We start from the raw sequence: 18,740 nt of genomic DNA on the forward strand, positions 1-18,740 counted from the left end.
TGAGTCATGACTCCATGGGGAAGCACCATTCTGAGTGCCATTATAGCTGCATTAATAATGGCCATTCCTTGTCTCAATTCTGCTGGGCTCAGCCTTCCCCAAAGATTTTCTAGATCCCCCAGATATCTCAGCACCATCACTCGGCCCTTTTGTATTACATCTGCTCCCTGTCACAGAGAAATAAGGCTGATAGCAATACCTCTGACTGACAACCAAATCCATAATCCACTGGAATATAGGATATGCATTTCTTTTTTTACCTGGCTTTGTTTCCTGAGTCCATCAGGTCCTGGATGTCATTATAGGATGTGACAGCTAGTTTTGATAGATCTTCAACATATGGCCCAAGGAGTGGGTGCTCTCTCACCCTCAGATTTCCTTTATTCTTGGGGTTCAGGAGGTCACGTACACGTTCACAGTATATTTCCATGTAGCTTACCTATGGGAAACAATGTACAGAGTATGAGAATGACACAATAGGAAACCTGGAGCAAACAGCAGCACAGTAGACTTGTGGAGCAAACATAGCATCTTGTGGACACCTCCTTGTAGACACCTCCAGTCTACCACATTTTTAAGACAAAAAAAAAATCTACCACTGACTGTAGCTTGAGTTGCTCCTGAACCATTTTTGCTTCCCAGTCCCCTCTTGATCAATACCTACACATAAGGGTAAAGCAGTAGTCCTCTAAGGCAAGTACAGTTGCACCTGGGGCTAATCTAGCCTAGAAATTAATGCCACACTAATCCAGAGCACGGTTAGCACATTTTAAGTAGTTTTATGTCTCCATAAGTAGATCTTATTTCTATGCATGCTCAATAACTTTATCATAAATTCCCTCTTGTCCCCAGAATACTGTAGATTGTAGACAAGTATTCATTTATACCTCCACTGAGTAGGACATGTTGTCATTCGTTGTGTCATTTATTCGGGAAAAGAGGTCTTCACATAGCTGCAGAACAAAAAAGAAAGGAAGAGAAAAATTGTACATGTCATAACAATAACAAGTATTTATTTAAAGTCCAATACAAACTCCTGCAATCTGATCACTTAGTTTTGCCCATTAAAAAAGTATGTTAATCTGGCAGATCCCTCCCAGGGATCTCAGAGCAGAAATCGAACATCACTTTGGTTTTTTGAACTCAGCTCTTCTTTTATATACATACATACTGATAGTAGCGGACTGGGTCTAAAAATATTGGTTGCCAGGAGACATTGGGGGCCCACACACAACTATAAGGCTATCATTAAATTTTTGTAAGAAAGAAATAATTTTTTAAAAAAATACACAAGTGGGGCAAAGGTACAATTAAAGCTTTTGCAAAATAATTTTTTTTTTAGTAATTACAGTGTACATATACTGTACATATTACTGGCATTATACAGTAGATACTAAATGTAAATACAGATTGCATTTTCTCCAGTGGAGCTGATCACTGTCAGCTGGAGATCAGTTGTAAAAATGGGAGATCCCCAGGCCCCACCTGGAGGCTGGCAACCCTAAATACAATGTAAATTTTAGTTGCATTACAGTAATAATACTGGAACTTCTATTGTATTTTCAAGCTATTAAAAGGTCATTAACATTTTTAACATATTGTCTAATGTTTAAGGGGGCCAACTTGCCATTGGGCAAGCTGATGCCCTGGCCAGTCTGTCACTGCATACTGACAATTTATGGAGCTAGTGAATAGCTGTTTCTATTCAGCAAATTACATCAGCTCAAAGACCTCTTTGCCATTTCAGCACTTCCTGTTGGGACCTTCCTCTTCATTCCCTGCTCTCCATCTGTGTATTTTAGACACATTTCATAAATTGTTCTGACTTTCTATATGGTGATAGTGACTTTAACTCACCACACACTAGGTGGCACCACATCGTTCCCTTCCACCAACGAGTCACTGATTTTCATGCCCATTTTCACCCACCAATTTAACTACTTCGATCACTTCCTGTCTTTCATACAGCAATTACGGTCATGTTTCTGTTTCTCATACTTTGACTCTCTTTCACCCCAAAGGCATCCTTCTTGGTCCTGCATGTATACTGCCAGTTTCTTGTCACAATTACCTGGGGAATGATGCCTTGTTGGTCCTTCTCCTGCCTGCCCATCATTGTATAGGACTTGCCAGCCCCAGTCTGGCCATAAGCAAAGATGCAGACATTATAACCTTCAAATGCATGCTGCAGCATCTCTTCTCCAATATCCTGGTATACCTGCTTTTGAGAGGCATAGTTGATATCCTCAGGCTATAAAGAAAAAAGGAAATGGGGAAGAAAGTAAGGAACAGAAGGTGAGGGACGGAAAATGAAAGAAAACAATGCATTTTCTCCCCTTTCTATAGTACTATCTTCAACCAGAGATTATTCTAAAAGCACAATAAATACATGGATTAAGCTACTGTATACTTTCAACCATTGGACAACTAAATTCAGTATTGCCTGCTCTGATTCTCCAGGGTCTCAAATGGAGGTCTTTCGCATCACCTTTACCATACCATACCAGACCTTTAATGGCATAACAGTTGCAAATAAAAATACACAGAAGCACAGAATATAAAAATTTAAACATTGGAGATAAAATCAAAATGAAACATGGTCAGATTTAAGCATTCATACATGGTCAAATTTAAATTTAAGGATGTCAGCCAAAAATTTTGCTACAGCCTCGCTAACCTCCCCCTCAGAGTCGTTCAATAAATAACAACAGGGTGGCAGAATAGACAAATCTGAGGAGAAAGAAAGCTTGCAGAATAAATCTTTATGGAGATTATGATAAAAGGAACAATCAAGCAATATATACTGAATTGAGTTGGGAATATTCGCTCCACAGGAACAGTCTGTCGCCTAAAGGGAGTTGATGATATCTCCCTTGTAAAACTTTGGAGGGAAACGAATTTAGTCTAGCCAACATAAATGCCCTGCGATGACTTGGAATGGTTAAGTCTGATAGATAATGGGGCATTTTGCCGCAGAAAGCATAAAGACGTAAGAAAGCTGGGGAGGAAATATAAAGGTCTGTTGGATGTAGTTTCGTTTCCTCCAACGAAGTAAAAAAATCATCAACCTCTAACCCCAACTGGTTAAGTTTGGACGTAAGAACTGCTGACCAGGATGAAATATATGGGTCTCTTTTCATACAATCAAGAAGGTTGTTAGGATCTGTTCTAAAGTGAATTTTGCAATTCAGGCTTTTGTCTCCACCAAAGACTGACCCACTTCAGAGCAGAGAGCAAAGTAGGACACACTTTTTGGCATACCAAGAATTTGTCTAAAGAATGAGGCTTGAATGCCCTCCACTTTCCTAGTAAATGCTGAGATCCATATAGGGATACCATAGAGAATTTGGGCTAGCGTTTTAGCTTTGAATACCTTAATTGCTGCCGGAACTAATTGGTTGCCCCTTGCAAAAAAAAAAAAAACTGTTTAATTTGAGCAACTGAACATTTAGCCAAGTTGATTATATTTAGCCAAGATGTGAAACCTGGCTTAATTTGTGATCCCCAAGTATTTAAAAAAAATTGTTTGCTCAACTGTTGTGTTGCCAATAAACCATCTCTGTGGGTGCCATCAATCTGAAAAGACAACTACTTTAGATTTGGCATAATTGACAGAGAGTGAATTACAATTACAGTAGTCATAGAAGGCATTCAACTACCTTTGCAGGCCCACACTTGTGCAAGAGAGGATGGTAAAGTAATAAGGGGACCGCTTGGCCTGCTAGTTTAGGCGGATGACCATTAATAGAGTTCAAAAACTGTACCAGGTCAGTTAAAAATAAATTTAATAGATGCAGGGCCAGCACGCAACCTTGTTTAACCCCTTTTAACACTGGGATTTTGCTAGTCAAGTCACCACTAGAAAAAAATTTCACTTGGCAAAAAGTATTAGAATGAATTTTCCTCAAGAAAAACAGCAGACAAGGGTTCATTTCCAGGTAACCTAGTTTAATCCATAGTTGGGCTCTATCTGTTGAATCAAATGCGCCCTTCAAGTCGATGAAGGCAGCATATAATTTTTTTGTCCCGGTATGCATGTATTTTTCAGCAAGGCAGGTCAGAGTGCAGCAATGGTCCATAGCAGATTTGCCTTTGGAGAAGTCAATTTGTTCAGGACCTATGATGTTGCCTAGGTGTATCCAGTCAGTTAATCGGAGTTCTAAATGTTTGTCATACAATTTGCCCACTATAGATAATAAACTAATGGGACAGAAATTTTCTGGTAACTCCAATTCCCCCTTTTTGTAAATTGGGATAATTATAGAATCAAGCCAAGAGTCTAGGATGGAGCCATGCAGATCAATGAAAGAGAACAATTTTGCAAGGGGCAAGAGCCACCAATCCCCAAACTTTGTGAATACCTCAGCGGGAAGGCCATCAGGGCCTGGTGCTTTACCCGCCTTTCAATCCTTCAATAAATCACTTATTTCCTCTAGAGTTACTGGAGGCCAGACCGGCATATCAGTAACTGTGGGGTTTGTTAAGATAGGAGAGGATACACATGGAGCAGCAAAAATGTTAGAGAAGTAATCAACCCATGTTTGCGCAGAAATATTTGGGTCAGTAACAGAATTGTTTTTTAGATTACCCGAAATGATTCTCCAGAAAGCCTTATTATCATTAGATTTTATCGAGTGGTAAAGTTGGTCCCATTTATTCTAAAAGAAAACTTTCTTTTTGGATGTAATAAGTTCCAGGTAGGCTGTCTTACAAGTAATATAGGTCTTAATTTTTGTTGGGTCTTTGGAGTGACAGGCCTCTTTAAATAGTGCTCTCAGTTCTTGTTTCCAAGCTAAACAGTTTGTATCGAACCAGCTAGAGAAACTGGACCTAGACAAAATCGCAGGTTTAGCTTTAGCACTGCAGTAATCAATTAATAATGAGAATCCTGAAAGGATTGTATCGTCTGAATTGGAATTTATGATTGAATCCCTTAATCTGACCAGTGCTTCAGAGCCAAAGAGGGAAGAAAACTCCCTTTCTAGGGCCAGGGACCACTTGATTTTTTTTTAGAACATTCTCAGAGGCCTTCACAGATTGTGAAGATGATACCATATTAACCTCCAATCCAATCTTAAAGATAGAATTAGGGGCAAGTGGTCACTTTCCATGCGCGAATCAATGTAAAAGTTATCAATAGATGACAGAAGGTTGGGTGAACCCCCCAAAAAATCTATTACACTGCAACCCCATGTGGAAAAAAAAGTAAAATCAGTTGCAGCCGGAAATTTGGAGAGACCATTAAATATTATAGCATTGTGTGCTATGCAGAATTCAATTAATCTTAAGACCCGCTTTATTAGTTAAAGTATCTTTAGAACAATGGGGCAAACATAATTGAAGTGGAAGGGACTCCGCCGCTTCAAAGCCAAAATGAGAGATCCATTTCCGATTATTACTGCCTATCCGAGCATTAAAGTCACCAAAACTCATGAGCTGAGCAATACGGAATTTCCTAGACAAAGTCATCACATAATCAGAAAATTTCTCCCAGACAGCATCAAACTCCAGCTCTCCATTAGAAGGGGCTAAATAAACATTAATCATGATTAGAGTCCGTGCTGGAGAGGACAGCAATAAAGCCTGGGCAAATGGCAGGCAAGGATCCAAGAGGACCAGCTTAAATGGTAAACTGGATTTCACCAAAGCAGCCAGGCCTGCTTTACTGCGACCTTTAGAATGAGTTCTATAAGCAGGGAAATTAAAATTGTCTTTCCTCCACTATTAGAACAACAAAAGTGATAACGGGGAGAACATCTGTGAGAAAATACCAGCCATCTGGGAAATTTTCAGTTTAGAAAATTACAACTATAGGAAAACTGGAGAGAGGGTTATAAAATTATGCAAGTAATATCTATAAAAATTATGGTAAAGATATATTGTTTTTTCTCCTCTCTTACAACACTACAACTTGGTGAAACCCAATAAAATTGATGGGCAGTAGAGTCATGAGGACAAACAAAATAAAACATTTTCTCATACAAATGTAATTGACTTGTGCAATGCACTTCTACAAGATATAATGAGACCCATTTGTGCTGGTGATTTATACAACTGCCCTTATAGACGACCTTTGGAGACAGCTGGATCAAGGCAGGTCAGCACTGCTGTTACTTTTAGATCTTACAGTGGCATTTGACAACGTAAATCATGACCTGTTGACTCACTAGAAGTTTCCCAGAATAAATTTACATGTAGGCTTCTAGCGGTTCCCCCCTCTACACCTTCGCCAATGACTAGACTGGAGCTATCCCTCCCTCATGTTAGAATTTTAGTCCATAAATTGGCTATTAACTTCTGGCTGTAAATTATTTTCCATATGGCATCGGAACTGCTAATTTGGGCATATGGGGAAATGAAGGATAGATCGTGGCGTAGTTTTATTTTAGAAATAGTGGCTAAGCTTGGGTTTTCAGTTGATTCCCTAGGCTCCCTTGGGTTTGATATGGCTAAATCCTTGGTTAAGCAAAGGTTGATAGATCAATCTATCCAAGCCGACAGGGGAATTATAGGTGAACTGAAAACTTCTGTGATCTATAGCCAGCTGCCCTTGTCGCCTCTGTTACCTCTTCCATATTTTGTAAATTTGACAAATTTTAAGCACCGGAAAGCCTTCACGAGGGCTCGCTTTGATTTACTGCCATTACTGGCCAATGAAGGCAGATTTAGGCAGATTCCTTTTCGGAAAGAGTCTGCACTTGTGACTTAACATCCATTGAGGACCTCTACCATTCCCTGTTTTACTGTCCTGATTTTATCATTGAACGGAATAGGTTTCTGGATCGTATTTTGTCTTCTCTTTCTGGTACGTCAAATCAGGAGAAGCTAGTCTTCTTGCTGTCTGACAGAGATAGACACATTACCCTCCAAGTTGCAAGATTTATGACAGGTATTATGGAAAAGAAAATGAAGACGGTACCTCGTTAATTGTTCATTTTGGGTAGTTTTTTTCCCTTTTTCTCTGATGTTTTAAATTTTATATCTGGTTTTTAAAATTGGGTTTTAATGTATCTTATTGTATTAAGGCATGAGGTATTCTGTTTTTTTCCCTTGTACCTCTGTTTTATTGTTGAATTTGGTTGTTTGATGCTATGGCAGTATGTGCTAATGCAATAAATTGATAGACTGACTGACCTGTTGACCCACCACCATGTAGGGATTCGGGGGACTGCCTTAAAATGCCTCTTTCCTCCAAGGACAGGGACAGAGTAGGGTTGCCAAGTCCAATTTATGAAATATCTGGAGACTTTGGATGTGGAGCCAGGAGACATTGGGGGTAGATCCAGATGCAAGGATGTGACAAGCATAACTGAACTCCCAAGGGTGTTCTGGCCATCACATTTAAAGGGACTGCACACCTTTTAAATGCCTTCCTTCCACTGGAAATAATGAAGGATAGGGGCACCTTATTTTGGGGCTCATAGATTTGGACCCCCTTTTGAAACTTTGGGGGTGTTTTGAGGAGAGGTACTGGATGCTATGCTGCAAATTCTGTGCCTATACCTCAAAAAAACAGCCCCCACCCAGAGCCCCAGATAACAGCAGATCAATTCTCCATTATACCCTATGGGAATAATGGAGTGCCCAGCAGACATTTCCGTCCCCTCCCCCCTGCTTTCTAATGACCCTGAAGTGGGGGGAGGGCCTCCAGACTGGGAGATCCCCTGTACCCACCTGGGGATTTATAAACTGAGAGGGAGAAACACTAGAAAGTTGCAAACCATGAGAAAACCGTGTTCCTAAAGAAATACAAAGTCACTCAAAAAATCTAATAAGAAATTATAATTGCACTCACTATCAAGGAATAAGTTTACTCTGTGGAGTGCACTTAAAGTATCACTCATTTAAATAGAACTAATATTATTTCCTAAAATACATTAACAAAAGTTTAAATGATACAAAATTTAAAGTCCACCAGGATGCGTTACTCAAGTGTACCTATGTTGACACGCAGAGCTCTCCATAGAGAAACAACGTCTGTTCAAAGAACTTCCAAAAATGATATTTAGTAGCAAATGTAGTGTAGATTCGGTTGATGAAGAGAAGTATGTTTGATAACACGTATGTTTGATAACACATATGTTTGATAACACGTTTCCTAGGTAGAATTACGTGTTTCGACGCCAACTTTCTCTTGTGCTGCTTTGAGAATTGACTAACTGCGTGTATATTGCCTTTAAGCATTGGTTCCAGATTACTGAAGTATTTTGATCAAAAGAAGTTGCCATCAAAACACATAGTTCTACCTAGGAAATGTGTTATCAAACATATGTATTATCAAACATACTTCTCTCCATCAACCGAATCTACACTACACTTGCTACTAAATATTTAAACAGTTACATTTTTTCTCTACAGAGAGGTCTGCGTGTCAATATAGCTACACTTGAGTAGCACATCCTAGTGGACTTTAAACTGATGGACTCTCAAATTTTGTATCATTTAAACTTTTGTTAATGTATTTTGGGAAATAATATTACTTCTATTTAAATGTGTGATGCTTTAAGTGCACTCCACAGAGCTTTAATTAATTTTCAAGTAAACTTATTCCTTGATAGATAGTGAGGACCTGGGTGGGGAAATCTGACTTCCTAGTCTGGATGGGGTATCATTAGTGCCTGCACCCAGGGTTCAGAGCCTCAGTTGTTTGATGCCTCTTTATCTATGGAGGCCCAGGTCACAACGGTGGCCAAATCTGCATTTTTTCATCTTCAGCAAGTTTGGCCACGAGTTCCCTACCTTTCTTCCAATGACTTTGCTACAGTTACCCATGCAGTGGTCACTTCCAGATTAGACTATTGTGACTCGGTCTATGTGGGCCTACCCTTGCACCTGATTTGGAAGTTGCAGCTGGTGCAGAACGCAGCAACAGGCTTGCTATGATGCCTTTACAGTCACATATTCAGCCGGTCCTCTGTGTACCATACTGGTTGCCAATAGCCAAATCAAGTTCAAGGTTTTAACCTTTAAGGCCCTGAATGGCCAGGGACCGACATACCTCCAAGACCACCTCTCCCCAAATGTTCCATGAAGGCCTTATAATCAGCTGATCAACGTTGGCTAGTAGTCCTCGGTGCAAAAGAGGTCTGTTTGGTCTCTACAGGGGCCACGGCCTTCTTGGCTCTGGTCCCAGCTTGGTGGAATGAGCTCCCCATAGAGATCAGGACCCTGTGGGACCTATTACAGTTCCACAGGGCCTATAAGATGGAGTTCTTCCGCCTAAGGCCATGGACACTTAAATTGAATTAGAGCTAGAATAATGAGTCACAGGGACCTGGGTGGGGAAATCTGACTTCCTAGTCTGGATGGAGTATCATTAGTGACTGCACCTAGGGTTCAGAGCCTCAGCTGTTCAATGCCTCTTTATCTATGGAGGCCCAGGTCACAATGGTGGCCAAATCTGCATTTTTTCATCTTCAGCAAGTTTGGCACTAGTTCCCAACCTTTCTTCCCATGACTTTGCTACAGTGACCCATGCAATGGTCACTTCCAGATTAAAAGTTACTGGCTCTGGCTCCATGAATATCGGTAGAAGCACATGGTCCACACAGTTAGGAGTGTTGCACAGAACAGCTTCCATACAGCTGTATGATAAGGTACCATCTGTTTGCATGTGTGAAGTTCATAAAGCAATGCATGAGCAAGTGTTCTGATTATGGCCAATTTTCAGCAGCCAGGATGTATTGAATCAGTTCCCATCCATCTTGTGAGCCAAAGAACAGCAATATGAAATGGTTGGGAAGTAGCAATCCAAGGACAGCAACTGCAAGTAAGGCAGTAAGAGAAGAACTTCCTTCAGTGCACCATCAAGGACAGCTATCCCCTGGTCCTGAGCGTCCCTCCTCCATTCTGAAACAGTGACCGTATTCGATATCAGTGCCAAGCTGAACTATAGGAGGTGACTAGGATTTGCTAGATGCTGATACTTATTCAAAAGGCCTGCCAGTCTATATTTAGCAGAATTACACAGGATATTGTGTCCTAGATCCAATGAGCTTCAGAGCTTTCACTTTCTTTCATGATGAATTTATATTCTAATTGAAACAATCAAGGAATTTGAAATCCAACTAATACATCTCTGAGAAGCAGCTGTTATACTGAACTCAGCAACCTTTCCCAACTCTTACGTGATGAATAATACAAGGACTCACAAATACAGCTAAACAAATCCAGTTAATCAGCTGAGTCACTTTCTCTCTGTGATTGGCCCATGAACAGCTTTAAAATATTTCCTGTTTGAAATCATAAACTGAACAATTTCCTTGAATTATCTTCACCAGATATTCATTCAGCAGTATCTCACTGTAAATTAATAAATAAAATTCAGGTCTAATCTGTTCAGTGATGTCCCTCCATCAGAAAATACACCCATTCTTATGAGCTGATGTCCACTTACAGTTGTATGAGACCAATAGGAATAGTCAAAGCTGAAACTTTTGGGTGTCTCTTTGGGCTGCTTTGGATTAATGATAGCTGGAAAAAAACAAAAAAAAAATTGTTTTGATGTAGCAATTAAAACATTTACATAACACATTCATCATTTTTCTCCATCAGGCACCTCCTGCCATACAGTCACTGCTCTGGAAATGAGTATTATTTATGAAGATTCAGTCCCTTAATTAACTGGACTAATTTATGGCTTCTAGATCACTCACAGAATATATTGAAATTAGTTCTGAACGCCATCATTTCATTTTATCTTACTTATCATAGAGCGGAATTGCAGAATGGTAGTTAAATTATCATAGTTTTAAAACATCTATCTATCTATCTATCTATCTATCTATCTATCTATCTATCTATCTATCTATCTATCTATCTATCTATCTATCTATCTATCTATCTATCTATCTATCTATCTATCATCACTACATATATGGAATAAACATACTATATGCAATCCTCCCAATACATACAACCCCATTCCTTTAGAAAGGGTCAACACATGGATTTTCCATCTCAGTAATCTGGGATCTGGAATGCATGCTAGAATATATGTGTGCTGCCCAGGGCTCTTTTTGTAGAAAAAGTCCAGCAGGAACTCATTTGCACATTAGGTCACACCCCCTGACATCACCATTGTTTCACATGGGGCTTTTTCTACAAAAAAAGCCCAGCATGAACTCATGGGCATATTAGGTCACACCTCCTGACACCAAGCCAGCAGAAACTGCGTTTCTGTGCATTCCTGATAAAAAAAAACCTCTGGTGCTGCCCCTTTTAGAACAAATATTGTGTGCCTTGAAAGGACTACATATGTCATGTTGGTTTGTCAAGTATGCATGGTCACACATAATGAATGAAAACAGCTACAAAGAATCTTCAAAATATAGATTAGCTGAGAATTGTAGAGGAAGGTCTTTGCTTTTGGATTTAGAAATTAATATATACCTGACTATGAAACAAAGGCTGAAATGCTAAGGATTGCTTCCTTGCATCACCCAAAAACCCAAACCTACATTAATTTAATATATTCAGCAATCAAAGGATTTATAGCAATCCAAAGATCTCCATATTAATAGGTCCCAGGGTATGGTTGAGCCTGTTTTTGGAAAGGGCAGGATAGAAATGCAATGTAGTAAATTAAAATAAAATGGTCAAACAGAGCATTTCCATAACATGTCAACTGACCAATGCATGTCTGGTTTTAGCAGAATCATGTGCCAACTTTTAAACTGAGATATCTGAAGAAAATACTATAACACAAAACCAGAGGCTTCTTCTACCCTAGTAGTTCTAATATTTTCAAGTCTGGTGTTCTTTATGAAAACAGAGCTCTGCTATAAAGGGGCTTCAAAACATTATTACAAAATAACATATTTATGGAGTTGAAGGTGAGGCAAACACCACAGATTCAGCTATGATGTTCTCAAACTATCATTTTTTTTCCAGTTTCTTTTCACCATAAGGACATATAAACTGAGTATTAGAGCACTAACCCTAAAATGTCCTCTACAACTACTAATAGTTCCCATTGTTATTAAATAGTGGTGATTTGTTTGTTCTTTTAAAAGGCTTTGGTCACATGGTTGTCTTTGTATCAAGCCATACTCTCTCTTTAGGCAAGTGAAAGTAGGTGCATTCTGGCATTACAGAACATTAATAAATTATTTTTGTATTTATTTAACTGATTCCTATTCCACCCTTCACAATGAACAGGAAACATGTATACAGCCTCAACAGTGATCAGTACTGCCAACATTTTCATACCTTGGAATATTTGACAGGAAAAAAAAGTTTACTTAAGTAAGTAGACTACTTAATATAAGCAGCCCAGTCCTATGGACTTTAGGTCCATTGGGCTGTGTCCTAACAATTTTCTCACTGGCACAAGAAGGAGAATGGGAGCTCTCATCCGGTTCCCTTCCTCAGTCCAGAATCCTACAGCATAGTTCTTTGCGTATTCAGAAATAATGATCCCTGGCTTTGGGACCCCAGGCTGATAACAACAATAACATCAGTAGTAGTAGTAGTAGTACATGGTACATAATTCTAAAAATAACAGTATTAAAAAAGCAGCAGAAAAACTAAAAATAAAGTCCAACAGAGACCACTGCCTTTCAAGACACACACAGGGCAATCACCTTGAGGAACCAAAGGGCAGGGCTTTTTTTGAGTAGGAGCACACAGGAACGCAGTTCTGGCTGGCTTAGTGCCAGGGAGTCTAGCCTAATATATAAATGAGTTCCTACTGGGCTTTTTCTACAAAAAGCCCTGTGTGGAATGGTGATATCAGGGGTGTGGGCTAATAGGCAAATGAGTTCTTGCTGCGCTTTTCCTACAAAAAAAAAAAAAACCCTGCCAAAGGCTGTTTTACAAGTCCTCCAAAATTGCTAGGGAGATGTAGATGAAGGGTTGCAATGTCTGGGTTGGAAAATTCCTGGAGACTTTGGGGCGGATCAGGCAGAGGGCAGGGTTTGGGGAGGGACCCCCTTTGAAGTAGTTGAAGAGTTCACCCTTCAAAGTAGTCCTTTTCTCCAGGGGAGCTGATCTCTGCCAGCTGGAGATCAGTTGTCAAAGTGGGATATCTCCAGGTCCTGACAACCTGATATAGATATAATTTCCTCTGGGAAACTATTTCTCCTGGTGTGGTCAACAGTTGGAATATTAGTTACAATATTTATATCCCATCTTTTGTTTTCAAAATAAAAACACATCTGAGGTGTGTGTGTGTGTGTGTGTGTGTGTGTGTGTGAAGTAGAAGTAGCCTGTCATTTTAAAGATAGTAATATAAATTCTAGGACCAGCTGGGATTTCTTGGTCTGGAATTTTTATGCTCCCTGTGCCACTTTCACCTCCTTTGACCAAGACATTTCTGAAATCTTTTTAAAATAAATCTCTCTCTCTCTCTCTCTTATATGTGTGTGTGCGTGTGTGTGTGTGCGTAATATATGTGGGTGGGTGGATGGAGAGAGAGAGATGTATAAACACATACACACACACTGTATATACTGTTTGGCATTTTAATTATCCTGCTTTTAATTAGTTGCCTTGTGAGATACAAAAATGATACAATCATTTTAAATTAAAGATAAATTAATAAACCAAGACAGAGGTCCTTCTGACATACCTTGGTAACATGGGGATCATTTCAACACGGTCAATCCCATAACCAACTGATTACCTTGTGAATATTTTAACCATATGGACAGGGCTAGCTGTATGGATCTGTTTGATGCCAGTTCCATTAGATAGAAGCGGCCCCACCCACACACTTATGTTACTCACACCTATGATCCTATCACATGACACATGAGAGGGCTAGTGTATTTATCTTACTTAAATAATTTATATATCATTTTTCCACACTCAAAAATACCCAAATAAAAATCAGAAAAAGATGTTTTAAAATTTAAGCAATACAAAATTAATTAAAACATCCATTAAAATTATAGTTTCAAAGCAATTGTAACAATCTACCAATGAAAACATGACCAAATGCCATCCAGAACAGAAGGGTGTTACATTTCTTACAGAACGCAGAGAAGAAAAAGCAGTTCCTCCTGACCTTCACAGTCTCAAAGTGTAGTAGAAACTGAAGTCTCTATGAACACTTTTTCTACAGTATTAAATGCTGGTTCGTTGAAACTCCTGATTTTCTCGGTGGTTGATCCACAATGAAAGACGAGGACTCAGAGAACATGATTCATCTATCAGTACAACATTATGGGCTTTTCTGCCTTCCCATTTCCTCACTTGTGTGTTCTTTTTGCGTTGAGGTTTTTTTTCTGTTCCACATGTGTTTTGCTCCCTCTAATGGTCAATTCTATATTACAGTGCTTTATGTCTGGCATAAAAACCTGCAGTTTAAATCCACAGGGAGAAATGCTGGACATAATGCACTGTAATATTGAATCAACTACATGTTGGAGCAAAACACACACAGAAAATAAACAAACCCTGAAGCAACAGGAACTCACAGGTGAGGGGGGAAAAGAATGTGTAAAAGCCCTGTATCAATATACAGATATTTTAGTGCCTTCTTTTAAAACAACACAAGAGCACTGGAAAGGCCAGGGAATGGTCTGACTTTGACAACAGTCCAATCAGTGAAAAGTGGACTGGAGGTGAGTGGCTGTGAGCAGAACAAAGAATAGTGATAGAAACATTACACACAAGGAAAAAGATGACTCAAAATTGGCTTCCAGGAAAAAAAAAACTGGGGTAAAAGTGCTCTCAAAAGAATTGGGGGGAGGGAGAGAAAGGGGAACAAAAAAACTCAAAGTGAAAACTAAAGGTGCAAAAAAAATATATGCAGAAATCGGGATAAACAGAAGCAGTATGGGGCTAGAACTACTGCGGGGGGGGACCCATCTGGAAAAGTTTACAATGTTCTTAGTAAGATCACAACAAAACAGGAGTGGTTGCTATGTGGATGAAAAACTACAGATCATTCTTTGTCCCACTCAAAATGATTCCCTTTTTCCTGCCCTAGTGTCCTGTGCTTATTATTTTTTAAAAAATGTATAGCTTATCACATCATTCACCCATCCTCCACCTTATGTGCACAATGGCAACCTTCTGAAGCAGGTTAGGCCAAGAGATTGTGACAGCTGCATAGCTGTAATGCCAGACAATTTCACTGGAGAGTGGGAGCTTTTAAAGAAAACCATAACAGACGTGTTAACAGGTCAATTACAAAACAACAACAACAAAACAAAAGCCCAGTTGTGATGGAGAAAAACAGTCTCCCAGGACCTGGGCAGAAAAAATGTGGGGAAACCTGCCATGTGCAAGCCCTGTTGACTTTGTGCTCAATTAGAAGCCACAGTTGCAGCAGGGAAACCACTGAAAAATGTTCCCAAATGGAAGACCCCCTTCTCTGGAATGGCTCCAAATTCTAGTTGAACTATGCCAAAACAGAGGGTTTCTGAATTTTATATGAGCCATAGAGGCAACTTGCTACAGATAAATGAGGTAACCCTCTTTAGACATTTCCCTCTTTTAATACTTGGGGAGAAACACACAGAAACAATATAGGTCCAAAGGTCTTATGCAAAGCTAACTTTAATAGAAAGGAGTAGAATGAGGAAAAGAGAGCTTTGCTTTTCTAGCAAGATATCCTACCAATGTTAAATCAGGGTCCCTCTCTTCTCAATAGCGCTGCGAAACTCTTCTCTGATGGACTGAGATGTAACTATTGACCAAAGACTAGAAGTTCAGTGGACAACTGCATAAATTACTTGGGTTAGCAACAGACACAGCTATAATGAGTCTCTCACACGTCAGAAACAGCAAATGGCTAAGTGTCCTTAATTTGAGTTACTCATCCTTAATCTCATGGTGGAAAACTATCATGACTCATAGAAGTTTTCAACAATTAGGTAACAGCCCAACTCTCAAAGAAGGCCTGTAGCTCTGCAAAACATTACTACTCCTCTCTCTCTCTGACATGTGAGCACACACACAATATGCTAAAATAATGAGAGCAATGTTTTACCATATGTGTAACTTCATGGATTTAATTCACCTCACTTTCTTAATATGCCACTTTTGTCCTATTACCTGGTCCCGGGGGGATGATTTCGAACAAGGCACAGAGTTTGTACTGATGACACTTGAGTTTTGGATATAAAAAACATTAGCTAGGCCAAACAACCCAGAGCAGATACATTTACTAGCTCACAATGTGGTAATAGGGAAAGAATACTGGCTATTTATTGTCTATAGCCAGTTCAAATGCCCTAGCAAATTTAAAATGACTTGTAAGGCAGCAATTTTGTAGGGAGTCCAATGAAACAGTGCAGAATGTGTACTTCAAACTACTTTGTAATGTTATAAAAGATGCAAGTGTCAGTACAATTGTCAGAATTGTAGTACAATTGTCAGAAGACATTGTACAGTAGCTTGGGGTAGAAAAATCCTCCAGCTGGTCTTGGAAGTCACAAATTCACACATTTTTTTTTTCTTAGTTGAGAGACAGCTCTCTCTGAATCAAGTTGAGTGGAAGAAACACATCGTCTAGATAGGCTGCATCTTAACTCTATGTCAGGCATTTAAAGATCAGTGCATATATTTTCCTTGCCTCAAATGAATAAGGCAGCAAGCAGTGGATTAACACCAATGGGTACTTCTTGACTCAATGGCAGACCATTATAGTTTTCAAGCATATGGATCCAGGTCCAATCTCCACCATCTCCATTTAAAGGATATTGAGAAGCGTGGTTCAGAAGGATAAGTAGGAATACAATGGAACAATCTGAGAACCACTGAGGTGTAGTGGTTAGAATGTTGGCCCCCAGAGCTGGAGATAACCAGATTCCAATCACATCCATCTGTCTATCTATCCATCCATCCTGACAGATCACCAAAGCCCAACCCAAACCCCTGGATGTAGAAACCCAAAATTCCAGGAGTGCTTTCCTTCCATTACATCAATGTCCACTAAGAATGCCTAAGTGGGTGGAAAGGGGTAAAATGTGTTTAACCAACAGGGTAAAGCTTTGCTGTGTGCCTGGTAGACTGCTGCCTGCTTCCACCGCCTCCTCCCCCAATCTCTGATTGGTCAGGTGTGGAGCTCTGTGTTATGTTCTGAAGCGGCAATCAGTTAACAGAGACTGCAGACAGCTGAAGCACACCCCTCTCTCTGATTGCTCAATTGTCCAGCTCTGTTTTCTGAAGTAAAAATCAGTTAATGGAGACTGCAGACAGTTGAACAGGTATCCTGGCTGACATCAACATCCAGCCTAAACCCCTGGACCTGTGTAATAACACTGCTACTGCTGCTGGGAAGGACATAGGGTTGCCAGCTCCATGTTGGAAAATTCCTGGATATTTGAGGGGTGGAGCAACTTAAGGGTGGGGTTTGAGGAGGGGAGACCTCAGACAGCTACAATGCCATAGACTCCACCCTCCAAACCAGCTAGCCTCCTGGGGAACCACTGTTGCCACTTTTCAGGTGAGGACTGGAGATCACTCAAAATTACAACTGCTTTTCAGAACACTGTTACTGCTGGGAAAGAGATAGCAGTGCCAACTCCAGGTTGGAAAATCCCTGGAGATTTGAGGGATGAAGTATGGAAAGGGTGCGGTTTGAGGAGGGGTGGGACCTCAGACAATACAATGTCATAGACTCCACCCTCTAAACCAACCACTTCCTCTTGGGGAACCATTGTTGCCACTCTCCATGTGAGGGCTGGATATCACTCAGCATTACAACTTCTCTCCAGATGGCAGAGATAAGCTCCCCTGGAGAAAATAGCTGCTTTGCAGACTGGACTCTGTGTCATTACTCCCTGCAGAGGTTGCTTGCCTCCTGCTTTGGTCCACACGGTGAGTTCAGACCACTCGCAGACTTTCGGCTTAACCTACTTTACAGGGTTGTTGTGCAGACCAAAAAGGGAAGTCAGCTCTAAACCAGAATAGGCATCTTTTATAACAGTCTGTATGGCAATTGAGTTTCTAAATCTTCCAAAACAAAAACACTCTTCCTACCTAAAACTAGGGCTGCTAAGTCTTCTTCATCCCCCAGCGGGGGACATTCGTGTGCATGATGCACACGTACGATGAAATGACGTCACCTGGAAGTGATGTCATCAAAATGGCGGTGCCTGTGTGGAGCCGCTCTAGGTGTTTCCAGGAAAATTCTATGGTTTTCCTGGGCACTCTAGCCATTTGGGAGTTTTACCTCCCAAATGGCTAGAGCATGTGGGGAAACCATAGAGTTTTCCCGGAAACGCCTAGAGAGGCCCCACACGGGCACTACTATTTTGATGATGTCACTTCTGGGTGACATCATCGCACCAGCAATGCAGGCGGAGGTTCGCCCCGCCAGCCCAATGTGGGCCGGCAGGTTAAGAACCTCCCGGGTGGGAGATTCCCCGCCCAGACCAGGGCCTTGGCAGCCCTACCTAAAACAAACAAAAAAATGTAAAGGTAGTTAAATGCCATAACAAAGCATGGGTTTCAGGCCAATTCCTCTATAAAACTCATTGAGTGATTTTGGATCGGTCATTATCTCCTTGTCTAACATATGCAAACATTATACTTGGGGACAAATCAGCAACTTTGCACCGTATTGAAGAACTGAGATAGACTTGCTCTGTCATGATTCTCCTTTAATCGCTTATTGCATTTTAAAATAGGGGCATCACAGAAGAGAGAAGCACAAAAACAGAATAATGGTACACCTAAGAATAACAGTTACATAATTTTAGGAATCCTTCAATTTACCTTTCACAATAAGAAGTTAGCACTGAGTGGAAAATGAAATTCTTAACAGGCAACTGATGTGCTATGAA

The 18,740-nt window shown here is 40.2% G+C and overlaps 1 protein-coding gene across 20 annotated transcripts in view; it reads right to left on the bottom strand.

Annotated features, from left to right (window-relative positions):
* KIF1A (kinesin family member 1A) overlaps positions 1-18,740 on the bottom strand; it is a 200,920-nt gene that overhangs the window by 119,599 nt on the left and 62,581 nt on the right. For all 20 annotated transcript variants that reach the window (XM_060241983.1, XM_060241991.1, XM_060241984.1 and 17 more), the window contains exons 3-6: positions 10,397-10,473; positions 2,072-2,251; positions 888-953; positions 261-439 (exon numbers count right to left, since the gene is read on the bottom strand). In XM_060241983.1, the coding sequence (XP_060097966.1) occupies positions 261-439; positions 888-953; positions 2,072-2,251; positions 10,397-10,473 (502 nt within the window). The remainder of the gene's footprint in view (positions 1-260; positions 440-887; positions 954-2,071; positions 2,252-10,396; positions 10,474-18,740) is intronic.

Source organism: Heteronotia binoei, chromosome 6 (assembly GCF_032191835.1).
Source record: "Heteronotia binoei isolate CCM8104 ecotype False Entrance Well chromosome 6, APGP_CSIRO_Hbin_v1, whole genome shotgun sequence".
In the NCBI taxonomy this organism is placed as follows: Eukaryota; Metazoa; Chordata; class Lepidosauria; order Squamata; family Gekkonidae; genus Heteronotia; species Heteronotia binoei.